Source organism: Scyliorhinus canicula, chromosome 9, assembly GCF_902713615.1.
Source record: "Scyliorhinus canicula chromosome 9, sScyCan1.1, whole genome shotgun sequence".
NCBI classification, from domain to species: domain Eukaryota; kingdom Metazoa; phylum Chordata; class Chondrichthyes; order Carcharhiniformes; family Scyliorhinidae; genus Scyliorhinus; species Scyliorhinus canicula.
In genome coordinates, this window is record NC_052154.1 from 85,219,714 (window position 1) to 85,241,722 (window position 22,009).

Here is a 22,009-nt window from a genome sequence, read left to right on the forward strand (position 1 = left end):
ACAAGGGAATGGTGAGACCGCACCTCGAGTATTGTGCATAGTTTTGGTCCCCCTAATTGAGGAAAGGCGTAGTGGCTTTGGAGGGAGTTCAGAGGAGGTTCACTAGGTTGATTCCAAAGATGAGGGGTTTGTTTACATAGAATTTACAGTGCAGAAGGAGGCCATTCGGCCCATCGAGTCTGCACCGGCTCCTGGAAAGAGCACCCTACCCAAGGTTAACAACTCCACCCTATCCCCATAACCCAGTAACCCCACCCAACACTAAGGGCAATTTGGAATACTAAGGGTAATTTATCACGGCCAATCCACCTAACCTGTACATCTTTGGACTGTGGGAGGAAACCGGAGCACCCGGAGGAAACCCACGCACACACGGGGAGGATGTGCAGACTCCGCACAGACAGTGACCCAAGCCGGAATCGAACCTGGGACCCTGGAGCTGTGAAGCGATTGTGCTAACCACAATGCTACCGTGCTGCCCCTTGTATGAAGAGGGATTGAACAGTGCTTCACTAGAATTTAGAAGTATTAGGAGAGATCTAATTGAGGTATACAAGATGCTAAACGGTATGAATAAAGTAGACGTGAAGCTGATGCTTCCACTTGTAAGGCATTCTAAAACGAGAGGTCATATCTTAGAATAAGAGGTAGCAAATTTAAAACAGAGTTGAGGAGAAACTGCTTCTCCCAAAGGATTGTGAATCTGTGCAATTCGCTTCCTCAGAGTGCGGTGGATGCAGGGACAGTGAGTAAATTTAAGGAGGAGTTAGACAGATTTTTAATTGGTAATGGGTTGAAGGGTATGGAGAACGGGCAGGGCGGTGGAGTTGAGGCCTGGATGGGATCAGCCATGATCACGTTGAAGGTGTTTAGGCTCGGGAGGCACATTGCCTCCTACTGCTCCTAGTTCCTGTATTCTATGGAGATGCTGTGGCTGATTTTGCCATCCAGCTCTTGGTCTGTAGCATTGTAAGTAACAGATGAGGAACATATCAGCAATGATAGAATGGCGGAGCAGACTCAATGGGCCGAATGGTCCAATTCTGTTCCTATATCTTATGAATTTATGGATGCTGGAATACTGAGAAAAATTTCAAACTTTACCAAACCTGGGGATGTGGCTGACAGTGAGGATGATACTATCTGACTGCAACAGGACCAAGGCAAGCAAAATGGGCAGACAAGCGGCAGATGGAATTTAATACAGAAAGTGTGATAAGATGGATTTTGGCAGAAGGGATAGGGGAGGCAATAGGTGTGACTTTCTGTGCCCCTTTTTGACTGGTCAGAATAGCGGAGGGGATGGAGAATCGAGTCCCGAAATGGTTTTACGCCGTCGGGGTTCCTCAATTGAATGTTGCGTCTTCCATTTGCATCATTTAACTATAATTATCAGAGCCTTTATGGCTGATAGTCCCCCCCCCCCCCCATGTTAGATTGTCCATTCATATTGGTGTGAATCATAACACGTCGCCCATGTTGTGCACTTGGCGAGCCAAACCCGCTGGAGGCGCAGAGGTGAGTACATCACCCAGAGGGGGAGAGGGCCATGCCCAGGAACTACCCCCGGTAGTGTTGCGTGTTGAGGGGTGGTGGATTGGGTGCCCTGATCGTTTAAAAAAACAAAGTTGCTGGTGCGATGGGCTCAAATCAGTGGGGAAACCCACAATCCAATTGACTGTCTACCCTTCAATTTTCCTGCCAGAGGTAACACTTTGCCAAAAAAATGGCAAACTTCCTCTCACAGACTTAATGACACAGTTGTAAAGAGTTTGTAGGGACAGAGGGACTTGTTCAGGTGCACTCCTCTTTGAAGGCAGCAGGACACATTGAGAAAGGGTACAAAGCAGAAGGGATCTTTCTTAGGTTCTCTGAACAGAGGCACTGAGCACAAAAGCAGGAAAGGTATGCTGAACCTTTAGCTCTGGTTAGGCCCCAACTGGAGTATTGTGTCCCGGTCCTGGTCACCAGACAATCCAATTGTCTGGAAAGATGTGACGGTCCTCAAGAGGATGCAGAGGAGATTCACCAGAATGGTCCAGGGCTGAGGGGGTTTTAGCAACCAAGTTAGGGTCAGAGAAGCTGAGGTTATTCTCCTTGGAGCGAAGGAGATTGAAGGGAGATTTGATCAGGTGGACAATATTATAACAGGTTTGCATAAGGTAGGCAAAGAAAAATGATCCCATTAGCTGATGGCACAAGGACAAAGGTGACACAGATTTAGGGGTCGATTCTCCGAGTCCCGCGCCGGGCCGGAGGATCACCGCAACTGCGCCACGAGGCCCCGATGCCGGCGTGCGATTTTCCGAGGTGCGGAGAATCGGTGCCATTTACGCCGACGCGTTTAACGCAGCACCAGCTGGAATCGGTGGGGCCACCGATTCTCCGGCCCGGATGGGCCGCGCGGATACGACAGAGTCCCGCAGGCGCCATTCACCCCTGGTCGCTGCCGGCGGGAACTCTGCGCGATGGGTCGAGGGCGGCCTGTGGGGGGCGGGGGGGGGAGGGAGAATCCGTCCCTGGGGCGGGGCCTCCGATGGGGTCTGGCCCACGATCGGGGCCCACCGACTGGTGGGCCGACTTCTCCCCTCCGGGCCTATTTTCCTGCGCGGACGGCCCCTGAACACCGACGCCATGTTGAGTCGGGGCCGGCGCGCTGAAGAAGTCCCCCGCGCATGCGCAGGTTGGCGCGGCCCAACTGCACATGCGCGGGTTGGGCGACGCCCATTTGGCGCCGGGAAGGGAGGCTGGAGCGGCATGCACCGCTCCAGCACCGTTCTCCCCACTGTGGTGGACAGAATTGGTCGTCCCCGTGCCCGTTTCATGCCGTCGTGAAATGCGACGGCGTTCACGATGGCGCAAACACTTCTCCATTTTGGAGAATCGTCCCCTTAAAATTTTAGGCAAAATTAGCTTCATTAGATGGGTGTAGGAGACCAAAGACAGAGATATCAGTGGGAATAGGAATGTCAAGCAATCTTAAGGGAAGGGTGTGTGAGGAAGAATCTTTTTATGTAGTGAGTGGTAATGAATTGGAACTCAAAACCGAGGGTATGGGGCTATTGGGATAGAGCGGGGAAGTGAAAAAGCATGGTATACTTAACAAAGAGCCAGCATGAAGTCAGTGGGCCAAACTACCTCTTTCTGTGTTGTAAATGGCCTCTATGTAAAATGACTCTGAAATAATTCACAGTAGCCAGCACAAAGGGATGCTCTTTCTTACCTTCTCAAAGATTTAAATGAGGTTTAATTTCAGATGTGGTAATTGAAGGAAATGCTGTGGATTTAGTGACTTTGGACTTTGGGAACATCTTTGACATGAAAGATTGCTGGAAAAGGTGAAGCAACTGGCTGGATTCTCCGCCGTCGGGATTCTCCGTTTTGCTGGCAGCCCGGGGGTTTCCTGTCGGCGTGGGGCTGTCCCACAATGGGATACCCCATTGACCAGCTGGCGAAACGGAGAATCCCGACGGCGTGCTGCACCTGCGCGGGCCGGAGAAGCCCACCCATGGAATTAGGGGGAGAATATCAATTGCAAATTGATTGGAAGTCAGAAAGTAGGTGCTCTGGGGATGGTGGGATGAAATGTGAGAACAAGGGGGATTCTATCCCTATTCTGGGAGGGAGGGGAGGGGGCGAGGGTAGTGGCGTGGGAGATGGACCGCACACTGTTGAGGGTCCTGTCAACAACTGTAGGTGGGAAATCACGGTTGAGGAAGAAGGAACACATTTCCGAAGCACCATTTTGGAAAGTGGCATCATCGGAACAAATGCGAAGGAGCTGAGAGAAAGGGATGGAGTCCTTACAGGGTTGCAGTTCCTCAAAGGGTTCTTTGGGGGCCAGGAGTGCTTCACTGGAGAAAGTCTACTCCCCCTGTTAGGATCTTTCCTCCCCCTTTCCTGACCAACTTCGATTCTGTAACAATCCCTTACTCCAAACCTATCAGCACTTAACCTTAGCCCGAGACCTTACCCTTGCTTCCCCTGGAGGCTCCTGTTTCTTTCCCAATTCCTGGTTCTGACCATCGACATTGACCTCATTCTCGCAGGCATAGGCTGAGAGATCGATATGCAATATTAACTTGAACGTAGACCAGGGCCTACGCGGTTCAGGTTCTGTATCAATCAGTACAATGTAGATTATCTGTACAACACCAGTGTATTCCTCTGTAAGTACTGCATGAGAAACTTTACTTCATTGAACATATACGTAGGTACATTTTTGTCACGAGAAAAGAATCAAAAAGAAATGACAAGCTGTTAATTTTTTTTAAGGAATTGTGTGCGTGATAAGTCTGACATTCTGTGCTATTTATGTGTTAATTCATGGATATTATATATTCAATAACAAGTTGTTAAACCCATTTTCAAACAGTCTCTGGGGAGACTTGTCAAACATTTTGAAGCATTTGAGATCGGCGGTGTCAGCGAAGGTTGGTGTTTGGGGAATTAGGATATTTAATTTCAGCACTGCTGGTTAAGTGCTACCTCCTACTTCAACTCCTTTTTCAATCTTATTCTGTCTGAGAACATATTCTTCCTCCAACCCACCCTATCGCAACATGGTACTATTTCACATGAGGAGAAGATGGTGCATTTTTTAGATTGAATTTAGGAGAACGAGCACCCCATGCGGCTCAATGGATAATGGCACCACACAGTGCTCCTCGCCTCCATCTTCAGCCCAGCTTCCCTCAACCTTTAAAGCTTTCTGCACAGAGGCATTGGGGATTGATCGCCTGTGTCCAGGAGTTGAGGGGGCTGGAGCGAGGAACAATTTAATACCAGAGATTTTGATGAAAAAGCAGATGTTAATCTGTGAAATTCTCTCTCAGAATTATCCATTGAATCCCTACAGTGGGAGTGACATGGTGGCACAGCGGTTAGCACTGCTGCGTCATGCCACCAAGGACCCAGGGTTGATCCCGGCCCCGGGTCACTGTCCATGTGGAGTTTGCACATTCTCCCCTTGTTTGCGTGGGTCTCACCCCCACAACCCAAAGATGTGCAGAGTAGGTGGATTGGCAACACTGAATTGCCCCTTAATTGGAAACATTTAAACAAGAAAGGCCTGCAATTCTGAAGGAGGCCATTCAGCCCATCAAGTCCATACTGACCCTCCGAAAGAGCACCCAACCTAAACCCACTCCCCGCCCTATTCCCGTAATCCCGCGCATTGATCATGGCCTATCCACCTAACCTGCACATCTTTGGACTGTGGGAGAAAACCGGAGCACCCGGAGGAAACCCATGCAGTCAGGTGAAGAACATGCAGACTCCACATAGACAGTCACCCAAGGCCGGAATAGAACCCGGGTTCCTGGTGCTGCGAGGCAGCAGTGTTAACCACTGTGCTACCATACCGTCCCATGGTTGAGGCAGAAGAGTTGGAAATTTACTCAAACCTGTTCCCAGTCCGCACAATGTCACAAGGTGAGAAGCGGAAGAAAACAAAGGAAATTGCATTGAGATATTATATTCCACCTATTCAGGATGTTGCAAAGTGCATTATAAGTACTGTCCAAGCAACATCAGTCACTATGCTGATGCAGGAAAAATAGCAGTCAATTTGTTCAATAAACTCCCACAAATAACAACAAGATGGATAATGGCTGGATTATCGGCTGGAATATTCCAGTTGTTCACGCCGGCGGAATCACCCAGTCTTGCCGATGGTGCACCGCTGCTGTGGGTTTCACTGCCCCGGGGCGGGGGGGTGTATACAATGGGAAACCCTATTGACAGCAGCGGGACCACAACATCCCGCTGCTGGCCAATGGCAGGCAGCTTCCGCAACTGCAAAACACACCACCGGGACACGTGGAAATTCCCACCCCTCAGTTTTGGTACCGTTGGTTAAGCGATAAACATTGACCACAAAACTGAGCAATTTTAATCATCTATATTGTCACAAGTAGGCTTACATTAGCACTGCAATGAGGTTACTGTGAAAATCCCCTAGTCCCGCATTACGGTGCCTGTTTGGGTACACAGAGGGAGAATTCAGAATGTCCAAATTACCTAACAGCACGTCTTTCGGGACTTGTGGGAGGAAACGGAGCATCCGGAGGAAACCCACGCAGACACGGGGAGAACGTGCAGACTCCGCACAGTGACCCAAGCCGGGAATCGAACCTGGAACCCTGGTGCTAACACTGTGCTACCGTGCCACCCTATGCTCCTCTTCGAAATAGTGCCATGGGATCTTCCACCTGAGAAGACCGTTCAATATCTCACCCGAAGAAAGGACTCTTCAGAAAGAGAAACACTTCCTCAGTGCTGCACTGTGGGAGTGTCAGCTTGGATGTTGTGCTCAAGTTTCTGGAGTGGGCTTGAACCCATGACCTTCCACTGCGAGGTAATAAATAAGAAGCAGAGAGAAGCAGTTTCTTGGCTACTGGTGTGATGGATGCAGCAGGCCACTTTATATGCCTGGCACAAGGTGATACCTTAAGTAAATCTCTCGCCTGCATTTATGCTGTGTTAACAACTCTGTTTATCATCATTCCGAATTAATCTGGAAGCAAATCAATGGTCTGACGTTGACCATTAAAATTTGCCCTCCCTTCCTCTCTCTCTCTCTGCACAGATACTTGCCTCTCCCCACCACCACCACTACCCTCCACTGAATGATTCCAAAATTTGCCCTTTCTATTTTGGTGATCAGTAATCACTTCCCTGTAATCAATATGAGTGTGTCATCTCTGGGCCTCATTGCAATGGAAAATCTATTGTTTCCTTAGCTCTGATCTCCTCTGACATTGAACGGCAAATGATTCTGCCAGGACTTGGTGAACAAATTGTGTCACCTTTCCCTCTATAGCCAGAGCCTGCGCTTGATGTGGAAATTCAAAATTAATCCACGGAAATAATTATCGGACTGATGTCAACAGTGAGTATGGTAAAACTGGGTCCAATATTTCACTGAGCACATAGTCAACAGCCTCCATCTGAGGAGACACCACTGCTGATCCATTTTCATGCGAATTAGATCCATTTCTTTCATGTTTATGTTTAATTAGAGACATGACATTTGGTGAACAAGGAGTTAGCAAAGGCTTTTGTGGTGAAAGTACTTCACCTAATGCATGAGCTGTCTGTACTATCTGTATAATGATGTGACCCATGACCTGGAAGTGATAATATGGGCTACTTCCAAGTACTGTACTGGAACCCCGGTGGGCTCCGCCTCTGGCTCCGCCCTCACCGGGGCCACATATAGTCCAGCCACCTGTGTGTGGCACTCATTTGTACAGCCGACTCTGGTAGGCGAGTTCATGGATATTAAAGCCTAATGTTCACTCGTTCCCACAGTCTCACAGTGATTGACGGTCTCACAATTTAATATCCATCGACAGCATCATGGAAGCCGCTCTAAAGCCAGATAAGCTAAAATCCGACGTGCACGCGTCAGACCAAGGAGATCTTCGAACATTGGCTTCGCTGCTTCGAGGCCACCTGGACTCCTTCACAACGCCTCCCACTGAAACCATCAAGCTGCAACGACTCCACGCTCGGGTGAGCCATCGAATTTCTGCGATGATTGAGAAAGCGGCCACGTACGAGGCGGCGGTCGCAACTCTCCAGGCGCATTTCGTAAAGCCTGTAAACGAGGTGTACACCCGACATCTCCTCACGACTCGCCGTCAACATGCTGGGGAATCGCTACGTGAGTACCTGGAGAAACTGACCCGACTCGCGAGGAACTGCAGCTACCCAGATGTGACCGCGGAGGAACACATGAACCTACAGATCTGGTACACCTACGTGGCTGGGGCCCGATCGAACTACATCAGGCAGCGCTTGCTGGAAAACAGGACCACTGACCTGCGGGACACGGTAAAGCTATGTATCTCGTTAGAGGTCGCCTACCAGAACCTCAGTGCGTTCCCCGAGGTCCTGGCGAACCCCTCGTAGATGCCATCGTCGCGACGCCCGTCGGACCCAACTACGTCGCGGGCCTGTGCCACACGGCTGCCAGTCCAGCCCCGGGAACCGCAGTGCTACTTCTGCAGTCGGGGTCAACACTCCCGACAGCGTTGCCCAGCCCACACAGCGACATGCAACGACTGTGGGGAAAAGGGACATTTCGCCAGAGTCTGTCTGGGCCGACCTAAAGCCCAGAAATCAAACACTCACCAGGCCCGACCCGTGGACTCGCAGGCCCGGCAACACAGCATAGTGCCTGCCCAGAACGCCCCCTTCATCAGCTTTGTGTGACTCGTGGGGGCCGCCATCTTGCCTGCCGACTCCAACACCGACCGACACGTGCGACCGATGGGGGCTGGCATCTTGGTTGCCATCTTCGACCCAGCCCGACACGTGTGACTCATGGGGGCTGCCATTTTGTTACCCCAACACCGCCTACCACGCTGGCTACCCGCAGCTGGTCGCAGTTACCCTCAACCAGTTGCAGCCGAAGCACTTGGAAAACTCAATGATGGTCGTCCAGATCAATGGGCACGAGACCCCCTGCCTTTTCGACTCCAGGAGCACTGAGAGCTTTGTCCACCCCGACAAGGTAAGGCGCTGCTCCCTTCCCATATACCCTGCATCCCAAATCACCTCCCTTGCCTCTGGATCACATTCAGTCAAGATCCGGGGGTACTGTATTGCTAACCTCACGATGCAGGATGCTGAGTACGGCCGTTTTAAGTTGTATGTCCTCCCTCACCTCTGCGCCCCCCTACTGTTTGGATTAGACTCCCAATGCAGTCACCAAAGCCTGATCCTACAGTTCGGCAGACCCTTAACCCCCTCACGGTGTGCAGCCTCGTCACCCTCAAGGTCTCTTTCTCTCCCCCCCCCCCCCCCCCCCTCTTTGCGACTGTAAGGCCATCTCACTCCCGACTGTAAGCCCATCGGCAGCAGGAGAAGGAGGTACAGTTCCCAAGATATGGCTTTTATCAAGTCGGAGGTCCAGCGACTGTTGAGTGAAGGGATTATCGAGGCCAGAAACAGCCCCTGGAGAACGCAAGTGGTGGTCGTCCGGACCGGGGAAAAGAACTGGATGGTTGTCGACCACAGCCAGACTATTAACCGATTCACACAACTGGATGCGTACCCCCTCTCCCGCATCGCGGAGGTAGTCAACCAGATCGCACAGTACCATATGTTCTCAACGGTCGTTCTGAAGTCGGCCTACCCCCCAGCTCTCAATCCGCCCGGAAGAACGCCACTACACTGCTTTTGAAGCAGCCGGTCGACTCTTCCACTTCCTCAGGGTCCCCTTCGGTGTCACTAACGGGGTCTCGGTTTTTCAGAGAACGATGGACCAAATGGTGGACAAGTACGGTTTGCGGGCTACATACCCATACTTGGAGTCCAGGCCGAGTAACAGGGGAGCGCAGAGGTGGGGGAGGACGTGGAGCCGGAATTTGCTAAACTCTACGCCTTGAACAGTGAGGGTCGCGCTGCAGTATCCCCGGATTTCCACAGAATGGGAGCCGGAGGCCAAGGAGATCTTCTGGGTGACGGGGTATACCGCGAAGGAGCAGCGCCTTACCGTTGTGGGGTGGATGAAGCTCTCTGCTCCCGGAGTCAAAAAGGCAGGATGTCTTGTGCCCATCGATTTTCACCGTCGTTGTTGCGGATGCGAGGTTGTGGGGCTGGGACTGATCCAGGGTGATCGAGGCGAGCTGCGGCAGATGCTGGGAGGCCCCGGACTGGTCAGCGGTGGTGGAGGTAGCGGCAGGCAAGAATGGCCAGACGAGCTTCCAGACGAGCAGGGGTCCAGAGGCGCCGTCCAATATGGCGCCGAAGATCGAGGCGCCCACGGGGCACACATGGCGGGCGGCATTAAAGATGGTGGCACCCACGGGCCGCATGTGGCCTGCGGAGAAGAAGATGGCGGTGCCCATGGGCCGCACGTGGCTTGCGAGGAGGAAGATGGCGGCGCCCCTGGGTCGCACGTGGGGGGTGTAGGAACGCTGGGCCTCGAAACAGCGGTGACCGACTGGGCCTGGCACACAGAAACAAAGTGTCCCGTCTTTCCTCATCCGTTGCAGGACGCGCTCCACGCCGGGCAGTGCGGCCGGGGGTGTTTGTTCTGCCCCTGGTGAGCTGGAGTCGGCAGCTGGTGAGGCTCACGATGCCCATGAGTGTGCTGTGTGGTCGGGGGCGTACGACTGGACGTTACGGGAGGCCAGTGTTAACGTGTTCGCGAGCTGCCTAGTTGGCGCACGATCAAGCCTACCCTCTTCCAATAGGCGCTGCCGGACGTACGCAGACCTCGTGCCCGTAACGAAGGCGCCTCGGATTAATAGTTCTGTTTGCTGGACTGCCGAAACTGCCTGGAAGTCACAGTTCCTCCCCAGGATGTTCTGGGCACGCCAGAAATCGTCCAGAGACTCACCGTGGAGTTGCTGTCTCATGGACAGGAGGTGCCTGGCGTATAGTTAATTGACTGGCCGCACGTAATGTCCCTTCAGGAGCTCCATTGCTTCGGAGTAAGTGGGCGCATCCCGGATGAGAGGAAAAATGTCAGGGCTCACCCATGAATAAAGGACTTGGAGCTTCTGTGCGTCCAAGGGTTCCGCAGCGGATGTTCGGATGTAGCTTTCAAAGCAGGCTAGCCAGTGGTCAAAAGCGGACGTAGCGTTGGCTGCTTGAGGGCTCAGCTTCAGGCGATCAGGCTTGATGCGAAGATCCATCGTTTTAAAAATCTTCGCTCAATAAATTGATCCACTATCAATTACCACAAAGACGAGAGTAGTGGAAGAATCAAGGCTTTATTGAGCAAAGATGTGTGGCCTCCTGTAGCTGCTACCAGAATGGCTGCAGCTCCGGCGAGCGCACACATTTATACGCCGCTTAATGGGTGGAGCCAGCAGGCAGGGATTTACCCATGTACCTCTAGTATATGTGTCTTACCGTAATACATATAATACAGCTAGTGGCGACTACCACAACGGAAGCAAATGTGTTGTCCTTAAATCTGATTCTAGGGGCGGGATTCTCTATTCTCCCTTCTGAGCGGTGGGAGGTGGCGTGCCGTTCACTGGTGGCAGGAATCTCTGTTCCAGCTGCTGTCAATGGAAATTCCCAAAACCAGCGGGGAACGGAGAATCACAACGCCAGCAAACAGCCGGAGAATTCTGGCCTAGATCTGTTATCTAGATCAGTTATGGATGCGCAATAAATGCTGGCCTAGCATTTGAACATAAGAAAGGACAAAATTAGGAAGAACATTTATGGTAAGGCATGAGTAGTTCCACTACTGGAGTCTGAACAAAATGGTTAAAGTAAGAGGAAATCCTGTTACATATTAGTTAGAATTACTTTACAGTAATGCCCACAGTGTCAGGGTACTGGAAGCAACCACTGGGAAAAAACAGACATAGACAGGATTACTGAGATGGACATGTTCCGAAAGCCCCCCACAACTGGGGTTTTCTTCACCTCATAGCTGTATCTGTTGTTGACACTTCGATAGAGATTGCTTACTGTGATTAGACAAGAACTCCATCATCATGTCACCACCAGGATGGTAGAAAGTGATCTGGATAAACACTGGTCTTTTTTTCATTGAGCAATTCCTACATCCTTGCGTAACGATTAAGTGTTGAAATCTTGCGAGGTAGTTAACTGTTTGCTTTGGTGCTGTCCGCTTATGAGCACTAACTACTAACTTGGCGTCTGGCTATCTTCAGCCCTCTTCCATTTAATCTCGGTGCGCAGCACCCCATGGTATGGGAGAACGGGCCCACACCAATGCTTCAGTTTATGATTTCAAATGTATCCCAGTGGGCAATCGAGATTGACTTTGGTCATTTTGCATCTAATAATGTCTGTTATCAGTTACTGTGTTTTCCAGAGCCATGCATTGAGTGCCGCTGCTTAACCACAAGTGGCCCAATCCTACAAGTCCCAAACCACGCAGGGGGGAAATGTGTGATTGTTCACAGCCGATCTGAACAGTGCACTCTGACTGCCTCTGGGAGGCCTGTCCACAGAGTGAAAGCACTGGAGCAACGAATCATGCAACAAATGAAAATTCACATGATTTGTCATGGGACATCAGATTCTCCACATCACCCGCCCTAATTATAACAGCTTATTTCTCACTGAGTCTAAATTCACTCGCATAACAATGAAATTTAAGTGACAATTTATTTTGTGTATGCTGGGCTGACAAAAAATTGGATATTTGGAAGAAGTTTGTTTTCCTGCAGACCCTCGAATTATCCAAAGAGTTGCCTTTATCTACAACATGAAGTCATGCAGTGACTTCACGGAATGCCTCCTTAAGATCAATTAATTTTGGAAGTGCATTGGTCGGTGTTGTGTGAGGCACAAATGGCCAGCCCAACTCCCAGAAACTCAAACTGCAATGGGATGAGTGTGCAGGTAATGGCCGGAATTTTGTCCCCCAGTCTCGTGGCCGGTTTTCCCATGTTGGATTTTGCGAGCCATTTGCCACCAGCCGGATCTTCCGGCCCCGTCGAATTCCAAGGGCTTTTCCAGTGCTCACCCACCCTGCTACCGCGGAACCGGCGCTGTGGCTCTGACTTCAGCGGCACCAGAAGATCCAGTGGACAGGAAGGGCCGGAAAATTACCCGGTCCTTCCCGCCCAATGTGTTTTTTGGTCATTTTGCTTGAGGAAATAAAGCAAAGTCGCTGTAGTCCCAGATAACCAGAGGCTAATTTCCCCTTTGAGGGGCAGAGCTGATTTAACCTGAGGGTCACCAAACCTCAGGCGAGGCACGAGGTTGAGAAGGCGGGAATTTCAGGAATAACCTCAGCCAGTATGGGAATCGAACCCACGCTGCTGGTTGCGCTCTGCTTCACAAACCAGCTGTCCAACCAAATGAGCTAAACCAGCTAAACTGGAAGTAGTGTTGGTGGGCGCAGAGGACAAGACTGTGCTTTCCTTTAATGTGCTGCTGATGCACATTTGAATAGAATGTTCCCGAGGGCAGGAATGTAAAGGGAGAGAGCATTTTGCTGCAAAGGTTAGATTATGAGGAGAGATGACATTAAAGTGGATTTGTGTTCCCTGTCGTATAACAGGTTCAGAGCTAGTTCGATTGAGGTGTTTAGGATTTTGAAAGGAAGTTTTTGGGTGGATGGAGGGAAACATTTCCCGCTGCTTGGGGGAAGAGTATAGAAATTGAGATGTAACCTTCAAATCAGGGCCAGGCCATTCAGGAGAGAAGTTAGGAAACCCTTCTTCATGCAAAGGATGGTAAAGGTGCGAAACGTCCACCCACTAAAAGCAGGAAATGCCATGTCAATTAGTAATTGTGGGCTGTATTATCATCCTAGCAGGAGCTTTTTTTTTATTCGTTCATGGGCATCGCAGGCTGTGCCAGCATTTATTTTCCATCCCTAATTGTCCTAAACGGGGTAGTTAGGAGTCAATCACATTGCTGTGAATCTGGAATTAAATTTAAGCCTGACCAGGTAAGGATGGCAGATTTCCTTGCCTAAATGAACCAGATGTTTTTTTTACGACAATCGACAATGGTTTCATTAATTCCAGATATTTATTGAATGCAAATTTCACCATCTGCAGTGGTGGGATTTGAACCTGGGTTTCCAGAACATTACTCTGGGTCTCTGCTTTACTAATTCAGTGACAATACAGTAGTCCCCCGTTATACCGCGCTCCGCAATACCGCGGTTCGCGATATATGGCAGGGGGGCTTATGGACCCCAACTGTCAGCTTCCCTCTCCGGATCAAAGTGAGCCGGCCGCTGAAATTGACACTGCCGGCTGATTGGAGGGAGAGAGCAGCAGGCAGTGTCAATTTCAGCGGCCGGCTCACTTTGATCCGGAGAGGGAAGCTGCTCTCTCACTGAAACAATCAGCCGGCCGCTGAAGTTGACACTGCCGGCTGCTCTCTCCCTCCAATCCAACTTTTAAGTTTTAATGTTTCTGATTGGAGGGAGAGAGCAGTGGGCAGTGTCAATTTCAGCGGCCGGCTGATTGTTTCAGTGAGAGAGCAGCTTCCCTCTCCAGATCAAAGTGAGCCGGCCGCTGAAATTGACACTGCCGGCTGATTGGAGGGAGAGAGCAGAGAACACAGGAGGAGGTCATACGGGCCTCTGCAAGACCAGCATGGTCTCACATCGCCCCTCCCCTCTGTAGCCCTGTATTCTAAAATTAACCCCCATCGTGGATATCCGCGGCTCGGGTGCAACGCGGGTGGCTGTCTTGGACCCCAACACCCGCGTTATAAAGGGGGACTACTGTACCACTATGCCACTGCCTCTCCCAAGGTCCCCCCCCCACCCCCACCCCTCCGGGAAATTTCCTGGCCCCACCTTCCTGCCTCGGGCGGAAGTGCCAACAATAACGGGATTTTAGTTCCCATGGGGCGGATGATAACAGGAGTCAGGCCTACCACCCTCTGAAAGCATTCGGAGGCAGCATCAGGGCCTGTAAAGTGCCGAGGCAGGCTGTTTAGAAGGCCCATCTCCGTGTTCTTGGCTTGATCTCAGTTGTAATAATTACAGCAAAACAAAGAACAGCCCTCTAGCCCTCACACCTCATTTCCCCACACATTTTCCATGCGTGTAAATTCATGACACCTCATTCCCAACCTCCCCAAATCACCTCATACCCATGCCAAGCTATGGCATCTCCATGCCCATTCACCAGCCATGCACTCTCTGCAGAACCAATGAATCCCATAGTAACAAGATGTGTACAAAAACATATTAATTCATAACTTCCTACTTCCTTTAAAAAATACTTCCTTCAATCATTCAGACCCTTAAACGTATCAAATTGGGATCCCCAGTGAATCCGACTCGGCACTGCCACCCTGGCACTGCCAGGTTAGTACTGCAGGGGACAGTGTCAGGTTGTGAGGGCAGTGCCAGGGCACTACTCAGGCATTAACGGGCAGCACGGTAGCATTCTGGATAGCACAAATGCTTCACAGCTCCAGGGTCCCAGGTTCGATTCCGGCTTGGGTCACTGTCTGTGTGGAGTCTGCACATCCTCCCCGTGTGTGCGTGGGTTTCCTCCGGGTGCTCCGTTTTCCTCCCACAGTCCAAAGATGTGCGGGTTAGGTGAATTGGCCATGATAAATTGCCCTTAGCGTCCAAAATTGCCCTTAGTGTTGGGTGGGGTTACTGGGTTATGGGGATAGGGTGGAGGTGTTCACCTTGGGTAGGGTGCTCTTTCCAAGAGCCGGTGCAGACTCGATGGGCCGAATGGCCTCCTTCTGCACTGTAAATTCTATGATTAATCTATATGTCCCTCTCCACCCAGGGGCTATACTTATCTCTGCACCCACAGCGGGTTCCCCTCAACTGCTTTGAGTTTTTAAAAACCTGTTGCAAACTTCACTGATGTGACGCCACAACGGCGATGTATGAATAGAAACACAGAAAATAGAAGCAGGAGTAGGCCATTCGGCCCCTCGAACCTGCTCCACCATTCAATATGATCATGACTGATCATCCAACTCAGTACTCTGCTCCCGCATTCCCCCCATATCCTTTGATCCCTTTAGCCCCAAGAGCTATACCTAAGCATAGTAGCACAGTGGTTTGCACTGCTGCCTCAGAGCGCCAGAGACCCGGGTTTGATTTCAGCCTTGGATGACTGTCTGTGTGGAGTTTGTACTTTCTCCTCATATCTGTGTGGGTTTCCTCTGGGGCTCTGGTTTCCTCCCACAGTCCAAAGATGTGCGGATTATGTGGATTGGTCACGCTAAATTACCCCTAAGTGTCCAAAGGTTAGGCCAGGTTACAGGAATAAGGTGTGGGCTTGGGCCTAGGTAGAGTTCTCTTTCAGAGAATCAGTGCAGACCCGATGGGCCAAATGGCCTCCTTCTACACTGTTGGGATTCTATTAACTCCATCCTGCTTTCTGTGATAGTGAATTCCACAGGCTCACCGCTCTCTGGGTAAAGAGATTTCTCCTCATCTCCGTCCTAAATTATCTACCCCATATCCTCAGACTGTGGCCCCTGGTTCTGGACTCCCCAGCCATCAGGAACACCCTTCCTGCATCCATCTTGTCTATGTGAAACCTCCTCATTCTTTTGAACTCCAGCGAATATAATCCGAACCAACTCAATCTCTCCTCATACGTCAGTCTTGCCATCCCAGGAATCAGTCTGGGAAACTTTCTCTGCACTCCTTCTATGGCAAGAATATTCTTTCTCAGATCAGGGGCGGTATTCTCCCCTACCCGGCGGGGCGGGGGGGTCCCGGCTTAGCGGAGTGGTGCCAACTACTCCGGCGTTGGGCCTCCCCAAAGGTGCGGAATTCTCCGCACCTTTAGGGGCTAGGCCCGCGCCTGAGTGGCTCCCGCTCCGCCGACTGGCGGCCTTTGGCGCCAGGCCGACCAGTGTTGGGGCTGGCCGAAAGGCCTTCGCCGGTCGGCGTGAGTCCGCGCATGCGCCGGAGCATCAGCAGCTGTTGACGTCACCACCGGCGTATGCGCGGTGGAAGGTGTCTCTTCCGCCTCTGCCATGGTGGAGGCCTTGGCGGCGGCGGAAGAAAAAGAGTGCCCCCACGACACAGGCCCGCCCACCGATCGGTGGGCCCCGATCGTGGGCCACGCCACCTTGGGGGCACCCCCGGGGATCGTTCGGCCTGCGCCCCCCCGGACCCCGGGGCCCACTCGCGCCGCCTGCTCCTGCCGGTACAGAGGTGGTTTAAACCACGTCGGCGGGAGATGCCTGACAGAGGCGGGACTTCGGCCCATCTCGGGCCGGAGAATCGCCGTGGCGGGCCCGCCGACTGGCAGGGTACGATTCCCGCCCCCGCCGATTCCCGGGTGGCGGAGAATTCCGGCCACGGCGGGGGCGGGATTTACGAAGGCCCCGGGCGATTTCCCCAACCTTGCAGGGGGTCGGAGAATTCCGCCTCAGGAGACCAAGACTGCACACACTATTCCAGGTGTGGTCTCACCAAACCCTGTATAATTGCAGCAAGACATCTCTGCTCCTGTACTCAAATCCACTCGCTATGAAGGAAAGCATATCATTTCCCTTCTTTACCGTTGGCTGCACAAACATGCTTACCTTCGGCAACTGCTGTACGAGGACACGCAGGTCACATTGCCTTCTCTTAATTTATAGTAATTCAAATAATAATCTGCTTTCCTGTCTCTGCTACCAAAGTGGATAATCTCACATTTATCCACATTATCCTGCATCTGTCATGCATTTGCCCACTCATTCAATTTGTCTAAATCTCACTGAAGGATCTCTGCATCCTCCTCACAACTGAGTGGCTTGCTCAGCAGTTTCAGAGGGCAGTTAAGAGTCAACCACATTGTCATGTACCTGGAGACACAAGTAGGCCAGACCAGGTCAGGAAGGCAGATTTCCTTCCCAGGTGGGTTTCATAACAACAACAATTTAATTGTCGCCATTATGGAGGTTACCTTTTACTTCCCACGGTGGGATTTTGAACCTGGCGTCCTTGAAAATTAATCTGGTCCTCCAGATTAGTAGCCCAGTCTTGACCAATGACATTACCACCACACGATTCTGATGATGTTCTGGGCTCAGCCCCAGAAGAGGGGCTTCTCTCTACCTTTCCTTACCCTTTAATCATCTGCTTCTTCTCCTCCTCCAGGCAGCATCCTCGATTATTTAAAGGTTGCTTATGTGGTGATTTAACTTTGGGTCAGGATGAGGAGGAGGTTGCAAGCCTACCTTAGACTGAACAGGGATTGAACCCCATGCTGTTGGTGGTACACATGCTAGCCGTCTAGCCAACTGAGCTAACGGGCTTTCCCTTAATCACCTTGAACACTTCAATTAGATCATTCTTCTTCGCTGACGGATATGCAAGCCTAGTCTTTATACAACCTGCCCTCACAATTGAATCTTTTTTAGCCACAGTACCATTCTGGTAAACCACTGCTGAATTCCTTCCAAGATCAATGTATTGTTCCTGAAAAAGATATATAAAATCTAGCGACATTAATTCTTCAAGATATCAGCAATGCCAAGAATTCTGTTTGAGACTCATAGGATGAACACATGGCAACATTTGTCAAATGTGAACAGTCGGACTGCTGAGATTTTAATTCTCAACAACAACAACTTGGATTTTTATAGCTCCGTTAACATAGTAAAATATCCCAAGATGCTTCTGAGAAGCAGTGCCAAACAAAATTGGACCCTGAGCCAAAGCCATATCAGGGCAGGTGACCCAACACCTGGTCAAAGCCCATAACCTTTATTGCAGTGTTAATGTAAGCCTACTTGTGACACTAATAAAGATTATTATTATTACTTCAGGGTTTCCCAGCGCCACATTTGGGAGGTACCCCAGTGATGTGCTGGGGAATCGCTCTTGGAAGTTCCCATGTAAGGGTGCACCTGGCAATTGGCCAGAAGTGCCAACTTCCTCTAGACAATCGCGCTGGGCTGGAAACCGTCTGAGAGAAGTGATTTAGATTGCTAACTCAGCATGGTTCTGCCAGTTTGACCCTGATAGTTACCCTGAAAGAGTTAGAGGGGGAAAAAAACACTTCTAACTCCAGAGTAACTATTTTTAAAAATCCAGACCCAGCCTCGCACGGGGCAACTCTCACACACACAACCCCCTGACCTGAGTCCAACCCACCCACCCTCTTCTCGCGCCCCTAAGGATAAATCCGTCGAGAGTGGCAATCCGCCGGAGATTGCCATCCTAAGCAAGTTACGGCCTGTCTTAAGGAGTGTCTTCAAGGAGAGGAGAGAGTTAAAACGTTTTAGGGGGGGGGGATTCCAGAGCTTGGGATCTGAGCTGCTGAAGGCAAGACTGGCACCAACAGAATTTTAAAATTAGGGATGCAGGAGAGGCCAGAATTAGCTGAACACAATTATCTTGTTGGGTTATAGGACTGGACACAGGGATAGGGAGAGGTGAGACTATGGACGGATTTAAAATGAGGATAAAAGTTTTTAAAATGAGGCATTGCTAGACCAGGAACCATGTAGATCCATAAGCATGGGGGTGATGGCAATTGGTGCGAGTTTTTTATATATATCCCCTATAAAATATATGATTTGAATACGTTTAATGACAACTGCAATGTCTGTATCCCTATCTTCCTCCTTTTCTATTTCTTTTCCCTTTACTTCTCCCCTCTATTATGAACTCCTTGCCTTTTTGTCTTTACAGTCCACTTGCCTTTGTCATTTCTGAGTTTATTCTCTTGTCACAATGGAAGCAGGGTGATCCTGTGGGAGAGAGTTCCAAGCTCCTTCTCTCAACCCCTTGAGTGAAGAAGTTCTTCCTAACGTTCTCCTGAACGGTCCAGCCCTAATTTTTAGACTATGCCCCTTGTTTAAGAATCTTCAACCAGTGGAACTAGTTTATCTTCATCTACCCTGCCTTTTCCTGTTAATATCTTGAATATTTCGACCAGATCATCCTTTAACCTTAATTCTAGCGAAAACAGGCCTAATTTGAGTAATCTCTTTGCGTAACTCAACCCCTGTAATCCAAGTATAATTTTGTAAACCTACGTTACACTGCCTCCAAGGCCAAAATATCCTTCCTAAGGTGTGGTGTCCAGAACTGCTCACAGAACTCCAAGGGTTCTGACCAAGCTTTTGTATAGTTGCAGCATAACCCCCTTGTATCTATATTCCAATCCTCCAGATCTAAAGGCTAGTATTCCATTATCCTTTAGGATTATTTTCTGCACTTGTTCCTGGCATTTTAAGGATCTATGCAGCTGAACCCCCAAGTCTCTTTGTACATCACTGGATTTAACCTCTTTCCATTTAGAAAGTACTCTGCTCTATTCTTTATTTGGTCCAAAATAGATAACTTCATACTTGCTTACAGTGAATTCCATCTGCCACAATTTTGCCTATTCAGCTCTTCTGTCCATATCTCCTGGCAATTTTATGCTATCATCTAGACTGTCACCTAACTTTGTATCATCAGCAAATTTGGATATATAACTTTCTATGCCATCATCTAAGACAGGAATGAATAGTGTGAATAACTGAGGCTCCAACACAGATCCCTGTGGTACACCTCTCGTCACCTCCTGCCAATTAGAGTAATTACCCATTATCCCCACTGTCGCCTGCCAATCAACCCATTTCCTAACCATGTCAATAATTCGTCCTCAACTCTGTGGGCTTCCACCTGACTTAACCATTTCTTATGTGGGACTTTATCAAATGCCTTCTGGAAGTTCACATAAATAGTATCTATCGACATTCCCCAGTCTATTCCCTTAGTCACCTCTTCAAAATATTCAATCAGGTTAGTCAGGCATGACCTTCCCTTCATGAATCCATGCTGGTTCTCTCCAAACTCTTTCAAGGTGTTCCGTTACCCCATTCCTGATTATAGACTCCAGTAATTTCCCCCCACAGATGTCGCCATGTGATCAGTTACTTATATAGTGAGAATACTGTGATTTATACTGCTTGAGCATTGTGCCATTTTCCAGGCACATTACATGGATGCCATTGTATCAGTGTATTGAAACAATACATTATAGTTTCTTGACTGCCAAGTATGTTACTGCTACCCTGACTGTGACCATCTAATTGACGAGAGCCCAGAGGTAAAGCTGACCTATGTGTCTGGACAGCTGATGCATTTACAACCCTGAGTTACCAATACCTGGACTTACAGTTTAAGTTAGCTTTTTTGTCTTCCTCTCATGATCCTGTGTCCGTGGTTCAGCACTGTTTTCATTCCGCAGGATGTACGACTACCACAGAGTTCCCCCGCCAAGTCGGGCGGTGCCAGCTGTCAAACGCCAGCGCGTCATGGTCTCCATTCCCCGGAGAAGCAAGGGCAACTTCCCTGTCAAGAGTGGCCCGCGGTCCAGTGTTGCTGCAACTCCATCAGCCAGGACGAAATGTAAGAGAACCTGTTTGATTTTTTTCTGTATAATGGCTTTAAGTAGCAGGCAGAATAGTGTCGGGATGCAAAAAGAGACTGACCAATAAAAACAAAGGGCAGCACGATGGCACAATAAATAGATAGATAGAGAAATACAGCACAGAACAGGCCCTTCGGCCCATGATGTTGTGCCGAACTTTTGTCCTAGGTTAATCATAGATCATAGAATTTTGGACACTAAGGGCAATTTATCATGGCCAATCCACCCAACCTGCACATTTTTGGACTGTGGGAGGAAACTGGAGCACCCGGAGGAAACCCACGCATACACGGGGAGGATGTGCAGACTCCACACAGACAGTGACCCAAGCCGGAATCGAACCTGGGACCCTGGAGCTGTGAAGCAATTGTGCTATCCACAATGATGCCGTGCTGCCCTTAAGAACAAATTAATCTACACTCCATTATTCTACCATAATCCATGTACCTATCCAATAGCCGCTTGAAGGTCCCTAACGTTTCCGACTCAACTACTTCCACAGGCAGTGCATTCCATGCCCCCACTACTCTCTGGGTAAAGAACCTACCTCTGACATCCCCTCTATATCTTCCACCGTTTACCTTAAATTTATGTCCCCTTGTAATGGTTTGTTCCACCCGGGGAAAAAGTCTCTGACTGTCTACTCTATCTATTCCCCTGATCATCTTATAAACCTCTATCAAGTCGCCCCTCATCGTTCTCCGTTCTAATGAGAAAAGGCCTAGCACCCTCAACCTTTCCTCGGAAGACCTACTCTCCATTCCAGGCAACATCCTGGTAAATCTCCTTTGCACCTTTTCCAAAGCTTCCACATCCTTCCTAAAATGAGGTGACCAGAACTGCACACAGTACTCCAAATGTGGCCTTACCAAGGTTTTGGACAGCTGCATCATCACCTCACGGCGCTTAAATTCAATCCCTCTGCTAATGAACGCTAGCACACCTCGGTCTTCTTCACAGCTCTATCCACTTGAGTGGCAACTTTCAAAGATCTATGAACATAGACCCCAAGAACTCTCTGCTCCTCTACATTGCCAAGAACCCTACCGTTAACCCTGTATTCCGCATTCATATTTGTCCTTCCAAAATGGACAACCTCACACTTGTCAGGGTTAAACTCCGTCTGCCACTTCTCAGCCCAGCTCTGCATCCTATCTATGTCTCTTTGCAGCCGACAACAGCCGTCCTCA

The 22,009-nt window shown here is 49.9% G+C and overlaps 1 protein-coding gene across 8 annotated transcripts in view; it reads left to right on the forward strand.

The window, feature by feature from the left end:
- LOC119971491 (RNA-binding Raly-like protein) overlaps positions 1-22,009 on the forward strand; it is a 1,731,169-nt gene that overhangs the window by 1,623,356 nt on the left and 85,804 nt on the right. For all 8 annotated transcript variants that reach the window (XR_005461849.1, XR_005461852.1, XR_005461853.1 and 5 more), the window contains exon 7: positions 20,637-20,797. Coding sequence is in view for 1 of the 8 variants with exons in the window: in XM_038807076.1 (XP_038663004.1) it covers positions 20,637-20,797 (161 nt within the window). In the remaining 7 variants the exon portion in view is untranslated. The remainder of the gene's footprint in view (positions 1-20,636; positions 20,798-22,009) is intronic.